At 45.7% G+C, this 23,390-nt stretch overlaps 1 protein-coding gene across 1 annotated transcript in view; it reads right to left on the bottom strand.

Moving 5' to 3' along the window:
• MED27 (mediator complex subunit 27) overlaps positions 1-21,033 on the bottom strand; it is a 215,464-nt gene extending 194,431 nt beyond the window's left edge. Inside the window, exons 1-2 of the mRNA XM_023216909.1 lie at positions 20,794-21,033; positions 18,566-18,710 (exon numbers count right to left, since the gene is read on the bottom strand). Coding sequence (XP_023072677.1) covers positions 18,566-18,710; positions 20,794-20,996 — 348 coding nt within the window. The 5' untranslated portion in view covers positions 20,997-21,033. The remainder of the gene's footprint in view (positions 1-18,565; positions 18,711-20,793) is intronic.
• Between the last annotated feature and the right edge of the window lie 2,357 nt (positions 21,034-23,390).

The raw sequence follows: 23,390 nt of genomic DNA, 5'->3' as shown, positions 1-23,390 counted from the left end.
GCAAGTGAGACACAACATACGGGACCAGAATCCAAACAAGTCCTTTCTTCAAAGCTTCTAACTTGAACTTTGGAGAAAGTCTGGTATCTCAGAGAGGGCAAGAGGAACAGAATCACCCTCAGAAAGACTCTGATGGAGCACTACAGACCAGCCTGGAGGCTTAGTGAAAGGGAGGCCAGCTTCAAGTTTCAACAGTGATTTGTGCATAACGATCCTCTCAGGTTGACACAAGGTAGTTAGATTAACTAAATTAATCAAAGTACAAATTGTGCTGGCAAGCTCTAGTGCCTAGCTTCTCCTAAGACCAACCTGCCAGCAATGCCAAGGCCGCGCCTCACAGCCACCAGCTCAGAACTGGCAGGTGATGGGGCCGAGAGATGCAGTCACGCTCCGAGCCAGAGGCAGCAATCTGAGGGGCGGGCCGAGGGAGGGCTCTGCTGAGCCGTGACAGTAGAAGCCTTAAACACAAGATCCATTACAGCCTCAACACCCACAGCCATTTGTACATCACGGCTGGAAATAAATCCTCGGGAAAGCAGCCATTAATGCACCTTGCCCAAAACCCAGCCGAAGATCCCTGTCTGCTGAGATGTGATACAGGGACGCACGACTTCCTCAACTTCCTCGCTTCAGTCTGAAGAGCAGCGCAGGTGACTGTCGTTATAGTTGGTACCAATGCTCACTAATACATTTCATTATCATACCCCTCAGAGCTGACACTAAGGGAGCCCTGAGCTAAGTTCTTTACCAGGGTTAGCTCACTGAGTCTTCACAGACATCCCAGAAGGTAAGAACCATGATTCTCTCCACTTAAAGATGTGGAAACTGAGACTCAGGGGAGGTCAAGCAACCTGCCCAAGGACATAGTAAAGAAACTGCAGAGCTTGGATTTGATCTAGTTACCTGACGCTGCTGGGAAGTTGGTTTCCAGGTAGAAAAACACGAACAAATTAACAAAATTTCAGTTTCCATTTCTTTCACAGAAGAATCACTGATTAGCATAGGTATGACCCCCATGTATAGAGATTAATGGGAGAATGAGGAAGTGGGTGGCCCCCTGCTTTGGGGGAGGCAGTGACACACCATCTTGTCGAAATGCAGACACATCACCACTGGCAGACAGACACAGCGGAAGAAGATGAATGTTGACAAAAAGCTGTAGACACAAGCTTGACCTCTTTGGCTGCCAGTTCCATGTACACCCGTAAGATACAGATACACCTGTCATAAGGCAAAGTTGATGTAGGCCAACTCTCAAAGGCTTTTCTCATCAGTTGGACAAATGTGCACAGGGACAGCAAAAATTACTACTCCCCCTCCCACCCAACTGACTACCTCACAGTTCCACATGATGGCTCCATTTCTATAGAAGCTTCCTCCAAGGGCCGCCCTTTCCAAGCTTCTACAGGAAACCCTTTACAGTCCCCACCAAGCACAGTGTGTTGCTCAACTTCAAAATTCAGTTTTCAGTTAAAGTGTTTTGAACATTTCCCAGCTGGGCACAGTGGCTTATGCCTATAATCCCAGCACACTGGGAGGCTGGGACGCGCAGATCACTGAAGGTCAGGAGTTCAAGACCAGCCTGGCCAACATTGTGAGACCCCCGTCTCTACTAAAAATACAAAAATTAGCCGGGCATGGTGGTGGGTGCCTGTAATCTCAGCTACTCGGGAGGCTGAGGCAGGAGAATCGCTTGAACCCGGGAGGCGGAGGCTGCAGTGAGTGGAGATCACACCACTGAACTCCAGTCTGGGTGACAGAGAGAGACTCCACCTCAAAAAAAAAAAAAAAAATTCCCTTTTTTCTTTCAGAGGACAGTGTCTACAAGTTTTAACTTTCTTTTCATCTGCTGTCACCCTACAAGTAGCTCTTTCTTCATCAACTAATGGACTGATACAAGAGCCTTTCTGCATCTACAACCATTTCTCCAACACTAAAGGACACTTAAGGACAGCAAGGGGGGCAGCAAAAGGAGGTGGGTGAAACCTTGAGGGACGGAGGTTGAACCTTAACTTCAGACATAAGTTCTCCAAATGAAAAGTAAGTCAGAGCTAAAAGGACCAACGGTGCCTTATTCACAGCACATTCCTGCAGGCCCTGTCCCTTAGGGCCAAGGAGTGGCTATGGGAGGGTATGTCTCACCCAGCAAAGTTGGAATTGGAGGTGATGCTAAGGTATAAAAACAACCGTACTTTAGACCTTTTGATTTTGGTTGTAAGATACTGCTTTTTATACTGACACTGCTAGTAGTTTGTAAGTGAAGTTGATGTGGCATACTTTCAAATTGTATTGTTTTAGTTTGAATGGTCTATAATAAACTTTTATAGAGCATAGCATGTTAATCACTATAACATTTGTTGTATTTTAAGAAGGGTCTAAACATTGTATTAATAAAATGCCTTGTTTACAAATCACTCCTGCCATCAACCTCATTTTACAGATCAGGAAACAGGAGTGAGTTGAACAACGTCACCAGTTACTAAAGGGCGGCAGCAGGGCTGGCACCCAGGCCACCCACTGGGCCCCAGAGCCCAGGCTTTGACCCCATACATCACAGCTGCTCCTGGCTTGATGCAACGACAGGCATGTCCATGCTTCAGAAACTGTAAAGGCCTAAAATAAACATAAGGTGTCTCTATGACTTTCACTGTGTCCTTTCTTTGCCCTTTTCATAACTGCCTCAAAATAATCAGGATAATTTACCTTCTGTTTGTATCCCCAAACTAGTTTAAAAAAAGAAAAAAACAAGCCTTAATATGCATGCTCCTTCAGCAAGCCGAGCTGTGAGTGGAATGCATAAGGCCAATACAGACATCGCAGCAGCTGTGTGCTCTGGAGACACACGGGTTAGCAGTCATCTCCCACCAACCTCCAGAAAGGGGGCCTGGAATCCTACCTACGCTGCTACCTCCTCTCAAAAATATGCTCAATTAAAGTTATCATATTGTCTTCAAAGACAATTAAGCTACTCATCTAACTGAAAGTGTTCTGTCAGTTTGTTTTCTTCTGCTGGACTTGCTGGATGTTGGAAATACAATGTGCAATAGGCCCATCTGGCCCCAGGCCCTGTCCAGGCAATCAGTACTTACACTCCAGCATGAATCAGGCCATGATGTGGGCAACACGGGAGTGGGAAAGTGGCCTGCGGAAGCACACAGGAGGGCTGCCTCGCCCCAACTTGGGGAGTTAGAAAAGACTCTCAAGTAACAAATACAGAAAAATGAAAACGTATTCACCACGCATAAAGTAAGGTGGGCCCATCTGAACACGGCAACAGCTCAGGCAGTAGCATGGGCCAGCAGGTCGAGTATGGTAACTCAAGGTGACTAAGTACCAGAGCCGGGGTGCTATGGGAGCCAGACCTGGACCATAGCGAGCTACATTATGCAGTCTGTCTTCATCCTGAGCATGAGAAGGAGTCATCAATACATTTTTTTTTTTTTATTAAGAGACAGGGTCTCACTCTGTCACTCAGGCTGGAGTACAGTGGGGTGATCACAGCTCACTACAGCCTCGAACTCCTGGGCTCAAGTGATCCTCCCACCTCAGCCTTCTGAGTAGCTGGGACTTAGATTATCGCATACCACCACATTTGGCTGATTTTTTCATTTTTTTTGTAGAGACGGAATCTCACGATGTTGCCCGGATTGGTCTTGAACTCCTGGGCTCAAGCCGTCCTCAGCATCAGCTTCCCAAAGTGCTGGGATTACAGGTGTGAGTCACTGCACCCGGCCATCAATACATTTTCAGCAAGACAGTTATGTGATCAAACTTGCATTTTGAAAGGTCACTCTGACTATGTGGGAAAAGGACTAGGCGTAAGACAGGGCCGCCTGTGAGGAAGCTACTGCAAGTATCCTAGTGACAGAAGATGGCCTGAAACAGGGTGGGAGTATTTGTTCATTCAGTTAGCAGCAAACTCATCAGTATCATCTGAGGAGATGGGAGATGCAGTCATTGGGAAGTACCTTCCAGGGCACGCCAGGCTGCAGACAGTGACAATGTTCCCATCTGGGTTGCTTATGGGAGGCCTATAATAGGCCTTTTCCATTTTGCAACTCATAAGAATAAAGCAGTTCCCCCAGAAACCCCCTCAGCTAGCCAAGAGCTTTGAAACCCTCCTGAAAGCAATATGAACCCACCACTACGTGACTGAGAAGGACAACACTTCACTATCTGGAGGAAGTCTCAACAGGAAAAGCAACGTTCCCCACAAGACATCTCGCTAGGAAATTACCACGTTCCGGCTTTTTGAGCTGAGGTCCCCAAGTACAACGTTTTGGCCGAGGATTCCAACCAACTGCCAGCAGGATAATGTGGTTATGCTGTCTGAGCTACTGTGAAAATGCATTAAAATCTCGATGTTTGAGCTCATCCAAGCAATTAAAATTAACACGGACTGTTCTGTTTTAGACTGGGAAAAACAAGGGATAGGGGAATGTTGGCCTCCATAATCCTCTGCTAGTTTCTTAAACATTTTAAAGGCATTCGGAGCTGGTATGTATGCTATCCAAGCCGAGTCTGAAGGGAATCTAGTTAGGCAGGAACACCTCCATCGCTCAAGTGTTCAGGGGCAGGGGGAATGGCGGATGGGAGCTTGGGGTAATGAGAGAAAAACTTAGACCTACTGGGCGCCTACTATATGCCAGCCCGATCTAGGTGCACTCACCACCTGGAAAAAGGAGTGTCTTCAAAGCCATTTGGCAGGTGAAGTGGAAGAAACTTGGAGAGGATCTAAAGCACACAGAAACTATCATGGAGACACTGGAAGGAAAACGTACTTCTGCCTTGTCGCTAAACAAAGCTCTTCAATGGTCACTTCGTCATTTTCTGCTCACTAAGACATCAAGAATTCTGTCTATCTTGAAACTCGGGTGATTCCAATTCTCATCACAAACAACATGGATGATGTAGTATTTTGAATCAATGCATTCAATTCTGGGAAACATGCCGAATACCAAGTGTGATTTTAAATGGCAAGGTAGATAAATCTTGCTATGATTGGATGACTGGATGAAGAGCAGGTGGGTGGTCGGACACACCAAGAGAATACAGAGCATCCGGGAACCCAGCATGCCCAGAGGAGGTGCTGAAGTCAGGGAATAAGGCCTGTCTCACACACAGCCAAAATCAGCCTTTGGGGATCTAGAGATGTAAACAGACCCAGTCCGAAATACAAGGAATAACAAATGTGTAGCTTCTTTGCTACAGAGTCACCAATACATATCTCAAAGAACATGTAGAAAGTTATCTCATGATAGAAACAGACCAACTGAGTCACGTCTGAGGTTGATGGAACCCTAAAGCTGATTGAGTGGTTGCTTTTCCTCAATGGGCCAGAAATATAAGATATATAGTATTCTCTTCCAATCAATGAGAATCCCTTAAAGTGAGCACAGCCTTAGGCTAGAAAAGGATAAAGGCAAACTGGTGCCAAGCCAAGGGCAAATAAGCCAGAAAGGGTATATTGCTAACAATACATCTGCATTTGCATTAAGCGTAGAGCAGAATTAAAATACACCACGCTATAAAAACTGGGCGATATTTAAGATACCAGCAAGATAAGATAAGATAAAATAAGATAAGATAAGATAAGATAAGATAGCAAGACAAAATTTCCTTCATGTTCAGACACTGCTTTAGGTAAGTTACATTTGCCGATTTAAGTCACCCGGCACTCTGTCATGTTCTGTTCTGACAGTAAGGACTGGTAAGCTGAGGCATTTAAGGCCACTGGTTAAGGAAGAAAAAAAAAAAAAAGACAAGCAGTAGGGCCAGAAATTATTACTAAAACCAGGTGCTTTGGGCACTTTACTCCTCTGTTGACCAGGAAGGTGGGAACTTACTGGCTTCATTCACTGTGTTAGAACAGCACCTGGAACGTAGGAGGTGCTCAATAAATGCGTATTGACTGGATGCACTGGATATTTCCTAGCAAAAAGCACACTATCCAAAACACAGTTTGGAAATGATTAAGAATTAGCACATTGGTAGCAAGTGCGACCATCTTCTCATACGTTAATGCATATACACATTCAAAACCTACAGACTCTCACCCTTCAAAAGTTAACACATTTAGCGGCATCCAGAGAGAGCCAAGACCAGAACACACAGTGGTGGGAACTACTGATAAGTAATCAATAATCAGAGAAGCCTACTGACTAAAAATAACAGTGGTCTACCATAACCCTCCAGTGCTAAAACACACAGACACACACAAACAGGGAAAGGAGAAGAGCGGCGAGTATCTCATCTTATGAACCCAATGGGCGACCAAGTACAATCCCTGTTTAAAACAAAAAGGTGCAGGGGTGGTGCCTGTCTTGACACAGCCATTCTTTGGTGTCCCCTTCCACCCCGGTAAGGGGCTCCTGGGCAGTACCTTTCTCTTTCATGAGACACCCTGCAAAGATGCCAGTGAGTTGCTCAGATCCCAACTTATCATAGCTAGAGGTTAACGCCAACAAGGGTGCCTGCCGCTCCCGAATCTGAGAGGCCTGCAGCTGCCTTCCTCATAAAGGTCAGGGCAATTCCTCTAAGCTGTGTCCATGCCCGGGCTGGGCCCCACATGGCTGTCTGTGGATCACACCTGTCCCCAATGATTCCCTTTGGTATATCACGTGGACAGACCACTGGTCCTGCTGTACTGATGGGGGCCACCCAGGGGAAAAGTCAGTATCTTAATGGGCCTCAATGGTAGAAGAAACCTCTCTGCTTTTGTGGACATTCTACTGACATTCCCTTTTATAGCTGCCAAATACTGCTGGTCCCAGTTAGAGGGCTAGCAGCACGGCCTTGGACAAGTCACTCTCTATCAAATGAGATGTGATGCCCAACCTCGTCACCAAGGTCGCCTAACAGTCCAAGGAAGTACAGTCCGTGGAGTGTGCTTGGAAAGATGGCAGAGGAGCTGCTCAATTACGACGTGCCTGCTCTGTACTCAGAGCTAGGCATTCCAAGATGACTCCAGTCCCCACCCTGGAGAACGGGGCCAGACCCAGAGAGCAGGCAGCCACAGTGTGGTCAGCGTGACTGCCCAGAGGCTGTGGGGCAAAGCCGGCTGAGCTAAGCTCTGCTTGGTCGTCATCGAAGAGACACTTTAAGAGGGCTGGAGGAGAAAATGCATTTGCAAAAGTGCAAGGCATTCCAGGCGGAGGCATGGCGAGCAGCAGGGCACAGCTGACCTCTGCAGGCTCCTTGCAGCTGACCCGTGGTGCACCTCGCAGAGCAGCCACAGATGAGGCTGGAGGAGACTTCAGACACAGCCTCCAATCCCAGGATTGAAACAAGTTTGGCAATGTGACAAAAAGACAACAAAGTTCTTGACTTCCCAGCAAGTACTAGATGAGCAAACCGTCCCCTGTGTGATGTGAGGGTCTTAGGAAGTTCTCTTCACCTGGAGAGGTCAGCAAGGAAAAGCAGAAGCTGAGCCAAGACCCTGGGCAGGGACTGGCCCCAACAATAAGCCTCACCAAGCCCAAGAAACTGTGGTAAGCTGGTACCTCCCAAAACAAGTAAGTGACTACAGCAAAGGAAATGCAGAGAACAAGTTCCAGAAGCCAAAGAAAAGTGCAGAGAACAGGAGGCAAAACAGATGCCCCAGCTCCCCTCCCGCACACAGGCCAGAAGTCCTAAGCCAGTGCAGAGAATCCCTAAGATTAGCACAGAGCGTAGTTTGGGAATCTTCTATTGCTAGAAAGAAAATGAAAAAAAAAATAATAAAAATAAAAATAAAAGCACATAGCAGCCAAAGAATTGGAGAGGAAGCCTCCTAGCACTCACTACCAGGCCTCCTGCCTCTCAGTGCTCCTGCACCTGACAACAGCCACAACCAAAATCTGAAAAAGTTAAGGTGATGCAAACGAAGGCAGATGCAGAAGGAAAAGAAACCACAATCTAAAAATGACAGAGAAAGAGATTCAGAGGCTCCATTTTAACTCCATTCAAATACTGTTTTATTGCACACTTACAAATCATTAATCCCAATAATGACCATTTATTAAATGCCACTGTGTGTTCAACCCTGAACTAGAAATTTGACATACATTTTCCAGTTAGATGCTTAGAACAGCCCTGTGAGATCAGCGCCATGCCCGTTTCACAGTCCAGCAGGTGTTAGGTAACTGGCCCAAAGCCTCAGTGCTAATACAAGAGAAGCCTTCATCTTGCAGGGAAAACAGACAAGTAAAGGCAATCATGGGGTAAACACAGGGAACACCTAATTTGGATGCATCTCAAAGCCTGGCTTCCCAGAGGTGGTAACAACTAAGCTGAGACTTCAATGACTAAGAGTTTTCCACAGAAAGAAAGGAGGAGGAAGAACAAGTGCTAAGGCCCCAAGACGAAGAGATGACGGCCCCTTGGGGAACCGCAATTAATTCTGTAGACTAGAAGTGGCAATAAGAAGAAGAGCAGGGAAAGTGGGGAGAGAGGAGGCTGTGCACTAAAGTCTCCATAGACGAAATGCAGGATGTCTGGGTTCCATTTTCACATATGGACTCCAGTCCTCACCTCCCCCCACCAAAAAAGCAAGCAAGCGTGGAGAGAGATGGGGAAATACATGCAACAAGTTTAGCAAAATGTTCTTTTTTCATTTTTTATTTTTATGAGACAGAGTCTCGCTCTCTGTCACCCAGGCTGGAGGGCAGTGGTGCGATCTCAGCTCACTGCAAGCTCCGCCTCCCAGGTTCACACCACTCTTCTGCCTCAGCCTCCCCAGTAGCTGGGACTATAGGCGCCCACCACCACGCCCGGCTAATTTTTTGTATTTTTTAGTAGAGACGGAGTTTCACCGTGTTAGCCAGGATGGCCCAAAATGTTCTTAATGGTTGAAGCTAGGTCATTATTCTCTCACTTTTGTGTATATTTGAAATTTTGCATAATAAAAAGTTTTCATAATAAAAAGGGTTTCTTCCCCCTGCAAGAAGGGAGGGAGGAAACAAGCTAGAAGAACAAGTGGTGCCAGACCATGATCACAACAACAGACCAGGACAATGACAACAGACCACGACAACAGGCCTGCACTGGGACTGCTAACGGTCAACAGGTCATGTACAGACACTCCCCTTGGGCCACACACTCACATGCAATATTCATGTCATCCTCACTGCTACCGTAAGAGGCAGGACTATTTGTGGCATTTTACAGATGAGGAAACTGAGGCGAGGTAAGCCGGCCAAAGGACTCGGGCTCCCGTGTATTATTACTAGAAAGCCTTCAGGCGCCAGCGAGGGAGCTGGAATTCATCCTAAGAGAGAGGGAGGAAATCACCGAAGAGTGACAAAATCAGATCTCTACGTTTTAAAGATCCCTCGAGAGCTGCAGAGTGGAAAATAGATTAGAAAGGGTAGACTACAGGCCAGAAACCAGTGGGGAGGCTGCGGCATTGCCCCGAGCAATAATGGAGGCCCGGGGAGAGGCAGCAGCAGTCAAGATGGAGAGGAAAGACCTGAGAGGCTGTGAAGTGGGGGAATGAATAGATCTGTCAGAGGGTGTGAGGGACAGGCAGAAGTGACGGACGACACCCAGGGATCTGGGCAGGTGGCTGGCTAAGGCATCCCACCACCAGAAGTGGGTTGGTGGTGGGGGTGAGGATTTCAGTTCTGAACTGCTTCAGTCTGAGAGGCCTGGGAGTCTCCAAGGGCAGCTGTCCAGCTGGGCCCTTTGATACATGGGTCTGGATGTCGGGGGAGGGAGCCAGCCTGGTGATGGAGTTAGATGTCACTGTGTGTGGCTTGCAAGTGCAACCACAGAACAGATGAGATGGCCCAGAGAACGGAGAGAAGCACTAATAACCCGGCGGCCTTCTCCCAGCCCAAACCGCCACGAAGAGAGAAGACAGGAAAACGGGAGGCTTCTGTACATGTAATGATATGCTTCCTTCCCACCACCAATGTGCAATTTTGCATAAGGACAAATGACAGGAGACAATTTCCTTTCTACTTAACATTCCTGGAAGAGAAGAGAAAATGCCCTTTATAGGCTCTGGTTACAATCTACAGAGGGCTCTGGACAGACCACACAAACCTGATCATCCCAGAAAAGGCTGATAGAAGAGAGTCAAGCAGGGAATCAGTGTGAGTCCCCACGGCCAGGGGCTCCCAGGGGGCAGGCTGACACACGTCCAGCAGCCTCTGCAGCCTCCCTGGGGCTGGCCAGTGAGCCTTCCAAAGACAGTTCCTGCTCTTTTACAGAAAAGAATGAGGGAGTCACAAACCTGATTCCAGGCAACAATAAAGTGACTATTTTCAGAAACCACAACTAATAAGTAGAACATAAAGACATGGAATTGGGCCAAAGCCTTGGGACAGAAACCGTTTTGAATGATAGGGGTATGGCTTGATTTTCAGTAACATTTACCCATGGTGTGTTACAAGAGGCGAATGCTGTCTGCGGAACCTTTGCAAGGTAATTTTCCACTAAAGTCCCTGGGGGCTGCTGCTCCACTCTGCACTCGGGGATATTCTGAGATGCTCTGGAGCATACACAAAAGCTGTGTGTACTTCAGAAACATTACTGGACTGGAGCTGAAGAGGTGGAAATACTCTCCATTCCTCGGATTACACTTTTGTTTCCATGACCACAGAAATGCACTGATGACTCCGATGAACCTCCGCAGGGCAGAGCTGGAAGGGACTGAAGAGATCACCCAGCTCAACCCTTCATCCTACCGATGAGGAAGCTGCAACCCAGGCGGGGAAAGCCACTGGCATGAGGCCACAGAGCAGGACAGTGGACGGCCGAGACTGAACAGTGCTCTCTAGAATGCTCCGTCCAGAGTTCTCCTGACTGCACACCGCCAGGCGCGGCTTTACCGTTCATATTAAAATGAGCAAGAATAAAGGACAGTCGCTGCAAGCGTGCCACACTGGACACCGGCCTAGGTCCCTCAAATGTGCTCAATGCCTTAGTCCCCACAACAGCCCTGGAAGGTGGAAGCTACTGTTATCCACATTGAACTGATGAGGAGGCTGAGGCAAAGGCACGTTCTGCAACTCATTCCAAATGAGAAAGCTGGGAAAAGGGGGATGAGGATTGAGACCCAGTGAAGTCTGACTCCAGAGCTCTGCTGATAACAAGCACCCAGTTTACAACCTGGAGAGAACCCAAATGTTCAAAATTAGCCTTTGTGTTCAGATATTGTCCTCAAGAAACAGAGCTTGCCGAGCATGGTGGCTCACGCCTGTAATCCCAGCACTTTGGGAGGCCAAGGCGGGAGGATGACTTGAACCTAGGAATTTGAAACCAGCCTGGGCAACATAGTGAGACCCCGTCTCTACAAAAAATTTAAAAATTAGCTGGGCGTGGGTGTGCATACTTGTAGTCCCTGCTACTTGGGGGGCTGATGCAGGAAGATCTCTTGAGCCCATAAGGCTGAAGTTGCAGTGAACCATGATTGCGCCACTGTACTTCAGCCTGGGCAACAGAGCAAGACCCTGTCTCAAAAAAAAGGCTAAAAATCCCAGACTGGCCCACAGGACGTTTCCCACCAGGTGAGAAGACTATAAAACAGATCTGATTTCCTAGGTCTCACTGAGTCCCAAGGTGAGAAGAGTCCCCTTTGGTGTGCACAAATGTCCGCCTGGGGCCAAACACGCCCTTCTCACCTCCTCTCCACAGTCCTCCCACTACTCCTGTGGTTTGTCCCCAGGACTCTCGCCCTGCCTTTACTGCCCCTCGATTCCCACACCCCCCACCAAATCCCCAATCCCTTACCTCCACCCCCAGGTTCTGTGAGGAAAGAACTGCCCCCCAACACATTCATTCATATTAATGTGTGAATTGCTGTCTCAGTGGAAAAGGCGCTGATTATCCAACAGAATCTCCAATGTGAAGAACTTCAGGAGAATACCATAGTCAGGTGCGGGAGGCCTGGTGAGGGAGCAGAAGCCACTGGAAGATGGGCCACCACTGCCTGGAATCTGTCCTCAGCATTGTCTTAAGACAATAATAGCAGCCGCTGGAGAGTACTGACTCTCTGCTAGGTTAAGTGCTTTACCTGTATCACCTCATTTAGTCCTCATAACACCTTTCTGAGGTGGGTACAATTATCATTCTCATCTTAGAGAATACAGCACTGAAGCACAGAGAGGTTAGCTTCACGGCTGTTAGGTAACACAGCATGTGTGCCAGAGTGGTCAGGCTCTGGAGCCTACGCTCTGAACCACTGAGCAACACCACCACTCGATAAACGAGTACACATGCATATGAGTAACGCACACCCCATGAATGAGCACACACAAGTAACACACACCCCATAAGTACAAACGCGTACGAGTAACACTCCATGAGCACACACACATGCGAGTAACACACACCCCATGGACGAGCACGCCAAGCAGACGAGTAACCCATGCCCCATGAACAAGTACACACGCATACAAGTAACCCACACTGCATGAAGGAACACGCACATGAGTAACCTGCGCCCCTGAATGAGCACATATGCATACGAGTAACACGTGTCCAGGAACGAGCACACATGCATACGAGTGACGCACGCCCCATGGTGAGTACACACATACGCGCACCCCATCAACAAGCACACACACACGCACGCATAACACGCACCCCATGGACAAGCACACACACATACAAGTAACACACACACCATAAATGAGTACACAGGTATATGAGTAACATGCAATCCATGAGTACATGGGCCCAGAAGTAACGCACACCCCATAAATGAGCACACATGCGTATGCATAACACGCACCCCAAAAATGAGTACACAGGCATATGAGTGACACGCAATCCATGAGTACACGTGCATACAAGTAACACACGTTCCATAAACGAGTACATATGCATGAGTACCATGCATTCCATAAATGAGAACACACATGTGTACTATCACTATGCCTGGTCATTATAACTACCATTTACTTAGCACTTACTATGTGTGAGTTATCCGAGACATTTGATGTGCATTATCTCAATCTTCACTTCAACCCTATGACACAAATACTAGTATTATCCCCATTCTACAGATGAGGAAACTGATACTCAAAAAGAATTTTTTCGCTTGAATCAAGGGTTGTGAGCTCAAGTATAAAAGCACAGAGCTGGATCAGAACTCAGGTAGTCTTGACTCCAGAACTCACATCTAGGTTTTTATATTTTTGATATACCTTCTTGACTTCTGAATCCTACCATATATCTAGCTGTCCAGGAGACTGGCTGAATTGCATTGTTTTCTCTGGTTGGTTGTTCTTTTCATAATGGCTCCCATAGTATCCAGGGTTTGCAGGTGGGGAGGGAGGAGGAGGGTGTAGGGTTCAAGGCTAACCAGAGCAGTCTATACCACAGCCCAACCCACTATGCTAGCAAGTTCATTTTGAGTGATGGGGCGCTACACAGGTTAGATTTAGGTGAAAGAACACCTTCGCTAATAAAGGGACAATCCAGAAGGGTGCTCAATCCTAAAGTCATGATGATTAAACTTTGAGGGGCATTTAAGTCATTTTCTTTCCTATTACATTCTGAATGAATCTGTGTTCCCTGAACATGTAGCAGCTATATGGAGAGAAGAATGAGTCAGGGGTGGGCCTGGTGGGAAGGAAAACACGAGCAGAAATTGGTTATAGGTAACTCACAAAGTAGGATAACCCTAAGAGGCTGGTGGAGTTGACTTTCCTCTTCCCAGACAGTTTTCACATTGCTGCCAAAATGACAGCTGCCACAGAACACCTGACATCAGGTGCAGCAGCTCAAATTAGCCTGACTCAGGCAACTCCAAAAAACTTCCACCAAGTCCCATTAGAAGGGCACACCAGGTGACAGATGATGTGGATAAAAATGCTACCATCAGCCTTCAAAGAGCTGACCATCGGTTCACCCAATGACCTCACCCTGGCCTTCCAAATGACCCCCAGCCCTGGCCTCCATCATAAGATCTCCAAATTTCCTCCCATCTGCAAGCACCACAACTGGCTTTCTCAGTAATGGCTGAAAATGCCCTCATTGTACTTCATCAAAAATACAAGCAAGCAAACCACAAAAGGGTTGTAAATTAAAAATTCAACAGAAAATGCTTCGATTCATTTATTCTTTCATTCACTCAGCGAATCTTCACTGAATGATTACAGTGTACCAGGCGCCTTGCTAGGTGCTGGGGACTCCCAGCAAGGAACAAGACGGACATGGTGTCTCTCCCCTGGGCCTTACAGTTTACCCTTAAAAGAGGACGGAGTCCGTAAAGGAAAAGCTCTGTGTTGCAACGTAAAACGATTCCAACCCTGTTAGTTCTGTGATGCAAAAACAGAAAAGAGCACCTTCAGAGATAGATGTTAGAAGTGAACTTTGCAATAACTTAGTCATTAAGCAACTGGATTCTGATAAGAACGGTTCCGGAGGGCAGGACGGAGGAAATGTCTTCAGACTTTTCAATGGAATATTCTTGGAATAGAAAGCTGCTCTTTCTATAATAAAAAATCAAACATTAAAAAAAAAAAAAGGTAGCAGCAGCACCTCGCTCTAGGCCCATTTCCCAAGCCCAGTAAAAAGTGACACTTCTGGGGTCTTTGCAGCTTCAGATGTCGCCAGGGAAAGGCGGACGTCTTAGTCTGCTTTTCCAGACAAATATACAAGTAGCCTGCCATAAACAAATGAAAAAAAATAAAAGCCAGAAATAAAAGCCTGGTGACAGGGTGCCAGAAACCTTCAAAAGGGGACCTTCAGAATAAGTTCAGGTTAACTCTCAGCATCTCTGAACATAATAAGCACTATCAAGTCTACATTGACTATTTTATGGCAAGGACAGCGTTGATGCCAATTATTTTTTGCCCTAGTCAAGAGAGCTTGTCATCCTTCTCAGAACAATTATCTATAGGTGCATAATAGTGAAAAGCTACATTCTTCCCCCAATTCAGTATGGGAAAAGTGCTGCTCACAGCAATTTGACATCATTCCATTAGATGAAATTAATTTTTAAACGTGTTATTCTAACAATTATGCCAAGTACCATGTAATTAATATTCCAACTGACTTTACAAAAATTACAAAATCCCCTAAAGAAAATAATTAGTCATTAGGCATGAAGGAGACTTTTTTATAGCCAACAGCACATAAAACAGAAAGTTCATCTCATAATGGGTGGGTATCAAAGCCTTTCTCATATGTCCTTCAATTCTTAGCCAATAGCGCATAGAGCTGACATTGGCAAGTTACCCCAAACTTCACTTAATATATTAACGCACTTACTGGTTTAAACTCTTTGAGGGTAAAATGATGAACAATGAAAGCTTTAGCAATTAAAAAGCTCTTTTCATTTGTAGGAAAGGCAAGATAAACACATATAATTAATTATTTGCTTCTTCCATGTCCCCAGCTGGAAATTAGAGTACTGGCTTATTTCTTGAGGCTACTTCTTGTGTTTATTAAAGAAATGTATATAGGCTTCCTCATCCTTGTTTTCCCGCTTTTCTTTCAGGGTTTTGTGTATTCTTATAATCTATTTTAAATCCCTTGTAGAAAAAGGTAAGGTATAAACAAGTAATAGTCGCACAGGACGTTATCTGCTATAATAGAAATAAAAAACATGTTTTCCTTGCCACCCTCTTCTAAATAATTGGCAGTCACTGCCTAGTGCCAGAACACAGAGTTGCAAGGATTCTAAGCCAATATACACACAGTCTCAGCAGGAAAGAGTGCAATGGTTGATTAGTGATGTCTGCCCTAGAAAGAGCAATAGGTTAAGAATCCAGGTACCGTGTATTTGCCATCTCCACCCTTTGATAAATCACTAAAAATTAGAAAAATACATACAGATTCATGAATAAAATATAATGTGAATTGTTTCCAGGATGCAAGTAAACGGGGAAAAAAATGTTTTCTACAGTTGAAAACCTTAAGCAAAACTGGACTAAAACATCAAGTTTTGAGGAAAGAACATTGAATCAGGTCAGGAAACCCAAATTCTGGTCTAGCTTGGGGAACTGTAAACAGGTCAGTTCACTGGGCCTCAGTTTGCTCACCTCTAAAATAAGGGCCTGAGTCTCTTAACTGTTCTCTCGTGCTGGTGAAAGAACATAGTTCCTTTACAGGAGCCGAACCTCAGCAGGCCGGGGACATGGCTGCAGCCTCGACACCCCCTCACATTGCTCATAGGAGATTTATAATCTGGGATAAATGCATACAGATATTTTTAACCTGTAGCATTTCCAGCACAAGAAGTTCCACATACATAATACATAACATTTCTTTTCCTTAATACAACCTATTTTCCACTGTGGGGCAAGGGTAGGGGTTGAAGTAGGAACTTCTTTTTTTTTTTTTGAGACGGAGTCTCACTCTGTCACCCAGGCTAGAGTGCAGTGGTGTGATCTCGGCTCACAGCAAGCTCCGCCTTCCAGTTCACGCCATTCTCCTGCCTCAGCCTCCCGAGTCGCTGGGACTACAGGCGCCCGCCACCGTGCCCGGCTAATTTTTTTTATATTTTTAGTAGAGACAGGGTTTCACCATGGTCTTGATCTCCTGACCTCATGATCTGCCCGCCTTGGCCTCCCAAAGTGCTGGGATTACAGGCGTGAGCCACTGCGCCCGGCCGAAGTAGAAACTTCTAATAGCGGAACAATTGAGTGATTAAACTACCTTCATTCAAAAATTCAGTGTCATCACTTCAACGTAAGACTAGTCATTTCCATGAAGTGTCCCACTCACTCATGGTTTTGAGATCAGCCTGAATCTTCCCATCACTGAACAGTCCTTATCACTGTACCCTATTTCAAGAACTTTACCCACAGGATACATCAACATGGCTTCCTTTTCCAAACACCTATCTGTGTAGAGCTGGAACAGTCCCACGTCTGGCCTAAAAAAACTGCAACAGACATCTGTGATTTCTTTATCTGCCCTGCATCCATCCCTTCTGGGAACTCCCTCTCTCCCAACTCCAAGGAGCCCCATTTCCTGTGTTTCAGGTGCTCTGAGCTGAGGATCCCACCCATGGATGCAATGAACCATCTCAGAGGGCACCTATCAAGTTTGGGCCAGAATCCTTTTTCAGAGCCTGACATGGACACTGGGAGGTCACCAGGTATAAGAACTATGTATACCCACAACTGCTGAGCCATGTTTTTTACCCCTTGGAGAGCATTAGGCCAAGAAAGGAAAGCAGTCTTAGAGAGGGCAGGCGAGTGACGCTCCTGCCATACCACCCACGCACCCTGATCCTCCTGAGCTCAGTCACAGACAAGTAACTCCCTGAACATTTTAGTTCCTTGAACCAGTGAAGTACCCCCATGCCTTTTTTTTTTTTTTTTTTTTTTTTGGCTAAATCTAGACCCAGTTGGGTTTCTGTCACTGGCAGCCCAGAGTTTTGGGGAAAGGCCTTACAGGCTACATGTAAGCATTCGAGGTTCAAGTTCTTTCTTTAGTAACCCATGATAAATCACCTTCCTAAATCACAAATGCAGCTCCCAGGGTTCCCCTTCAAACCAAAGAATACTAAAACACCCTCAAAGAGAAATTCAAAGAAAAAATTCTGCACACCAGGAAAACTCTCAAGGTTTATCTCTTATCCCAGACCTAAGGAGAAAAAAAAACACTGAAAAGAGGAAAATGCCAATGGATTACTGGAGGGGGCACTTACCCTGCATACAGTTAAACAACTAACAATTACCCTGCATACAGTTAAACAACTAACAATTCTAACAATTATTAGAATTAATAAACAACTAAACTTACCCTGCATACAGTTAAACAACTAAACTTACCCTGCATACAGTTAAACAACTAACAATTCTAACAATTATTCAAAGAGGCAGCACAGTATAATAAAAAAGCTTCCAAAATCATTCCTAAAGTATATATATATTCTAGTTCCCTATCAATATAAAAAGCCCGTACACACATGCACGCCACAACACATAGCACCCAAACAAAAGGAACTTGTTCGTTAACAAACGAACCGTTTCCAGATTCATGAGCCTAACTGTTTCTGTTATTTTTCAACTACAGTTTAGTTTTCCACTTAAAGCTGTCGTAGGATCTCTGCCACAGGCCTGCCTCCTGAAAGAAATCATGAATATCAAACTCTACAGAGCATGTTAAGAAAAATCTCCCTTAGGTGGCATCTAAGTAATTAGAGAGTCATCTAACAAATGGCATTATAGTGATGCTCATCCATCTGTGACAGAGGACAAGACAAGACAAGAACATAGTGTTCGCAGCTAAACATTTAGACACCTCCTGGGGGCCACAGATTCCTCTGTGAACCTGATGAAAGCTAGGAAGCCTTCCCCAGATACACATGCACATACCACAACATGCTGTATATAATTTTAAGGGGTTCATGAGAGTTGCTCCCTATACCCGGTCTCCAGGTTAAATACACCTGAGTTAGAATTTTTAATATGTAATCACCTGAGCATCATGAATCCCCAAAGACTTCAAAGGACTACAAAATAGATTACAGAAAAATTCTACAACTTCCAACTCTATAATCCCATGCTGAATCAAGAACATAACAAGCAATAAAAACTTACTCTTGCTTTCTGCATTTATGGAATATAAGAAAACTTGGCTTTCCATATATTAGCTCTATTTATTACGTCTCCCTTACCTTGTTTGACCATTTATATGCTTGAAGGAGTTGACTATAGAGAGGAGTTTTGTCCTGCACAGGATCCAGGCTTAACAGCCCACTGTTATGAAGAGGATGGTTCTCAGATGGCTTGCCTACCAGATTGCTCAGACGTTCCAGCTCACTGAAAAGCAAAGAGATAAGGCAAATAAACCTAAGCCCACTTACACTCCAAGGTAAAGCCAACCCCCAGGATCAAAGATTGCTCTTCAAACCATCCATCAGAAGTCCCTTAAGAAGAAACAGTTTTTGAAAGGTTAAAAAATATTTGGGACACTTAAAAAAAACAAAAACAAACAAACAAACAAACAAAACCCTAAATGAGAGTTTATCTGACTTTAAAACAGAGCTTCCTGGTGCCATTCCAAAGAAGGAAAAAAACGTAAGGGCACTAGAATCAATAAGACTCCCACAATCAGAATTGAACAACTCAAATTCATCTCCGCAGTGGGGACGAGACTTTCTGGAATTTTGAAATGTGACATAACACGGCCTCTCACTAAGCGTTTTCAGACCCACGTGCAGATCATTACACTTGGCAGAACAGCAAGTACCTGAATAAATGATGATTATTTGTCATTCACATAGGGATAGATTTGTACGTGATGCTTCACAGATGGCAAAACTTAACAAAACAAAGAAGAGATAAAATAAACAAACGGAATGGGAAGACACCACCGAGGAGGCTGTGTCAAACACGCTTCAGTCTAGCAGGAAAACCCTCGAGAAGCTTGGGAAAGGGAGCCAACAAGAGCACATTCCAGGAGTACGTTCTGAGGGGCCAGTCCCAAACTGCCAACAAAAGACTCTCTAGGAAAAGCTTCTTATGCCACATTCATTTTGGAATCATCAGCCACCTTCTTTTTGGCACTACTGTACAAAGATTTAAGATGGCAAAGGGATAATGTCAGCACTCTTAAAGTTTCTATTTAAAATGGTGAAGGGTTATAATATCCTGAACATTACAAAGGAAAGTAACTCGCAGAGAAAATGGAAAGAAAATAGAAGGTAGGGAAGAATAGCCAGTGCATCCCCTGAAGCAGAGAAAGTATTAACTGGTGCTCGGCACTGTGCCAGAGAACAGCAAGCGGATGTGGGCGTTGAGGAGGGGTATGTGATTTATGGCAACTACTTGGGGGAAAACAAAAAGGCACCCATCATTTGGCCACCTCCTCCACCTCCTCCTCCATCCTACCTCCTCTTTCCATCTGGTTACTAAGGAGACCAAGTCGAAAAAACAAAAATCCAACCAGTCCAGAAATCAAAGGATGACTAGCTCACCAAATGCTTTCCCCTACTCAGGTCAGTTCTGAGAAGTAAAAAGCAAAAATCCTGAAATTCTAACTTTCCTGGGAAGGACCGACTCTCTTATAAAAGAGAAGGCAAGTTCAGGACCCAAGCAATCAAGAAGTGCCGACTATGTGCCAGGCCCTTTGCAAACATCCTCTCATTTAATTCCTACAACACTTGTAAAGTACAAGTGAAGAAGGTGCTTTGTAAGAAAGACTAGGAAAAGTGGAATCCTTAACCCTAAAAGACTACAAATTAAGAAGCAGGGGCGTTAAGCATAAGTAAGTAAAATGGTTAGGAGATTGAAAATTAAGTCTCTACTGCCGAAGGAACTGAACAGGAGCAGTAAGAGTGGGAGTGAGGAAACTGATCAGGTGGTTTGGGAGAGGGTAGGGGAAAGGTGGAAGATAGCTCAAGGCCTGGTCTGTTTCGTCGTGGTTGCCGGTGGGTGGTGGTGGAACTGATGAAGTCCAAATTCAGGGCCAGGGAATTGGGGCTAATCAGATCGGGTGCACTTGGGTTTGGAGCGGACTGATCAGGTCCTGTCTGTACTATCACTACATTCGGATCAGACGTGATGGGGCACAGAGGGCCTACAGGTGAGAAACCTGCCAAGCTCAGAGAAGCGGAACTTCATAGGAAGAGCATGCCTCCTTGTCAGGAATGGAACCGCCACAGAAGAGGTCGAGGGTGGCGGGAGACAAACAGGACCAGGAGGCCAGGAGAAGCGAGACGAGAAAGCGGGCATGGTGATAAGGTGTCCCTGAGAGGCAGACAGAGGCTTGGAGAGCACGAAGAGAAAGAACGGGGATCAAGGGAAATGGAGAACAGCCCCTGCCTGGGAAGACTCGAGCGACGTAGGGGCAGGGTCGGAGCGGGACCGGTCCCCGACCCCGGCCCCTGCAGCCGGTACCTACTTGAGGTCCCGGTTGACCGAATGTAAGTTGTCCTGGAAGTGCGCAATGAAGGCCTTCTCCCGGCCCTCCAGCGTCTCCTTGTTCCGCATCCCATCCTTCAGGCAGTCGAACACCCTGCTCACGCTGGAGCGCAGAGCCTGGATGGCACTAATGGCCTGGGAAAAGGCCTCCAGGTTCACACTGACATTTATCACGTCCGCCATGTTGCCGCCGCCACAGCAGCTCTCCAAAGCCGGCTTTGCCAGCAAAAAGCCGCGCTCGCTGATGACGTAACTCCGAAGACCTCTGGGAAATGCAGTTCGCGCGGGGCTACCCAGAAAGCACTTTCGAAAAAGGGTTTCCCCTTGAGCTAAACTAATGCGTGGGCAGGAAAATGATTTTTCTCAACTTGGGGAAGTTAGGTTGCACTCTCAGTTTGTTTCATGGTAACAAAGAAATACAGAAAGTTCCCGCATTTCTCCAAACTTGCATTCTGGGGAATCATAGGGAAAAGAATTGCTCAGAGCAATAGTGTAAAAAGGAAAGGAGCCTAGCCCATTCAATAAAATGAGTCCATATTCATAAATTAAGGGTGGAGAAGGGAAGTTTCTTCTTTCCAGTAGAATGCCAACTCATAAACGCAGAAAGAGTGATGGGACAGGGCGCGGTGGCTCAAGCCTGTAATCCCAGCACTTTGGGAGGCCGAGACGGGCGGATCACGAGGTCAGGAGATCGAGACCATCCTGGCTAACACGGTGAAACCCCGTCTCTACTAAAAAATGCAAAAAAACCAGCCGGGCGAGGTGGCGGGCGCCTGTAGTCCCAGCTACTCGGGAGGCTGAGGCAGGAGAATGGCATAAACCCGGGAGGCGGAGCTTGCAGTGAGCTGAGATCCGGCCACTGCACTCCAGCCTGGGCGACAGAGTGAGACTCCATCTCAAAAAAAAAAAAAAAAAAAAAGAGTGATGGAATTAGAAAACTGTCATTTTGACAACCATTAGAATAATTGATTCAGATAGAAATCAATGGATGCTAACAGTAGTGGGTGAAAGTGTCAGAAAAATAACAGGTTTTTCAGGTAATCTCAAAGTATTGTCCCCCAAGATGCTTATTAATTAAGAAGAGGAAAATAATGATCCAGAGATTCCACTTCTGGGCGCATACCCAAAAGAAGTGAAAGCAGGGACTCAATACTTGTACACATGTTCATAACAGCATTATTCACCAAATAGCCAAAAGGCAGGGGCAACCCAAGTGTCCATAAACTGATGAATAAGCAAAGTGTGATATTGGCATATACGAAATATTCTTCAGGCTTAAGCAAGAAAATTCTGACATATGCTATCTGGAGGAAACTTGAAGACATTATGCTAAGTGAAATAAGTCAGTCACAAAAAGACAAAATTCTGTGTGACTCCACTTGTAAGAGGTGCTTAGAGTAGTCAAAATGTTAGAGACAGAAAGTAGAATGGTAGCTGGTTTACAGTGAAGCACACACCTCTGAAAATAACATACATAGCACAGAGGTTGTGGAAGAAAGAGAAGGTTTGGGATTTAAACAAAACCATTTTGGCCAAATCCGGCTTTATGGAAAAATTCAATGTCTCTTTGTCCTGTTGGCTATAGACAGGTTTCTGAAAATTTATTACCTTTTTACCAAAGGGAACCTGCCCAAGTCCTCATGTTCTTTCCTTAGAGGAGCTGGGGTTGCATAGCTTGGAGCATAGAAGAGCAGGAGGTAGGTCATGATTGTCACCTTCAACTCACCTTCATGTCAACCCAAGACAAGAGTCGTCCTTGGTTAACTAGTGGCAATAACAAGAACCAGTTGTAGGAAAGCTGTAGAGAGGAAGATTTCAGCATAATATTGCAAAGGGCCACCTTTAAGTCTGTACTTAAAGAGTACAGACTTGGAAAAGTTTTACAGCTGGATGGTGGTGATGGCTGTTCAACGATGTGATTGTACTTAATGCCACAGAACTGGACACTTAAAAACAGTGAAAATGGTTGATTTTATGTCATGCATATTTTACCAAAAATTTTAAACAATTCATTAACGTAAAAATAAGGGGGGATGGATAGTGACTTAAGAGTGACTTCACAGTGGAGAAACATGGCAGACACCAGCTTAACCAAAAGGCCAAGGTCAGCATCACCAGTGATGGGACATGTTGTGCACCTCCTGGTACAATGCAGTGGAAAGAGCACAACATGACCTCCGTGATATTCTTGCCAGCAGTGCATAACCTGAATCTAATCAGGACATCAGTAGAACTCAAACTGAAAAACATGACAAAAGTAACTGACTGACCTGTACTTTTTCAAGAAATATCTGTGTCAGGCCAGACACAGTGGCTCACACTTGTAATCCCAGCACTTTGGGAGGCCAAGGTGGGTGGATCATTTGAAGTCAGGAGTTCGGGACCAGCCTGGCCAACATGGTGAAACCCCATCTCTACTAAAAATACAAAAAATTAACTGGGCTTGGTAGTGGGCGCCTGTAATCCCAACTACTCGGGACGCTAAGGCAGGAAAATTGCTTGAACCTAGGAAGTGGAGATTGCAGTGAGCCAAGGTTGCTGTGTCATTGCACTCCAGCCTGGGTAACAAGAGCGAGA

This window comes from Piliocolobus tephrosceles, chromosome 14 (genome assembly GCF_002776525.5).
Source record: "Piliocolobus tephrosceles isolate RC106 chromosome 14, ASM277652v3, whole genome shotgun sequence".
Classification (NCBI taxonomy): Eukaryota; Metazoa; Chordata; class Mammalia; order Primates; family Cercopithecidae; genus Piliocolobus; species Piliocolobus tephrosceles.
Note: the sequence above shows the minus strand (reverse complement) of the source record. Positions and strands in the feature narration are given on the sequence as shown.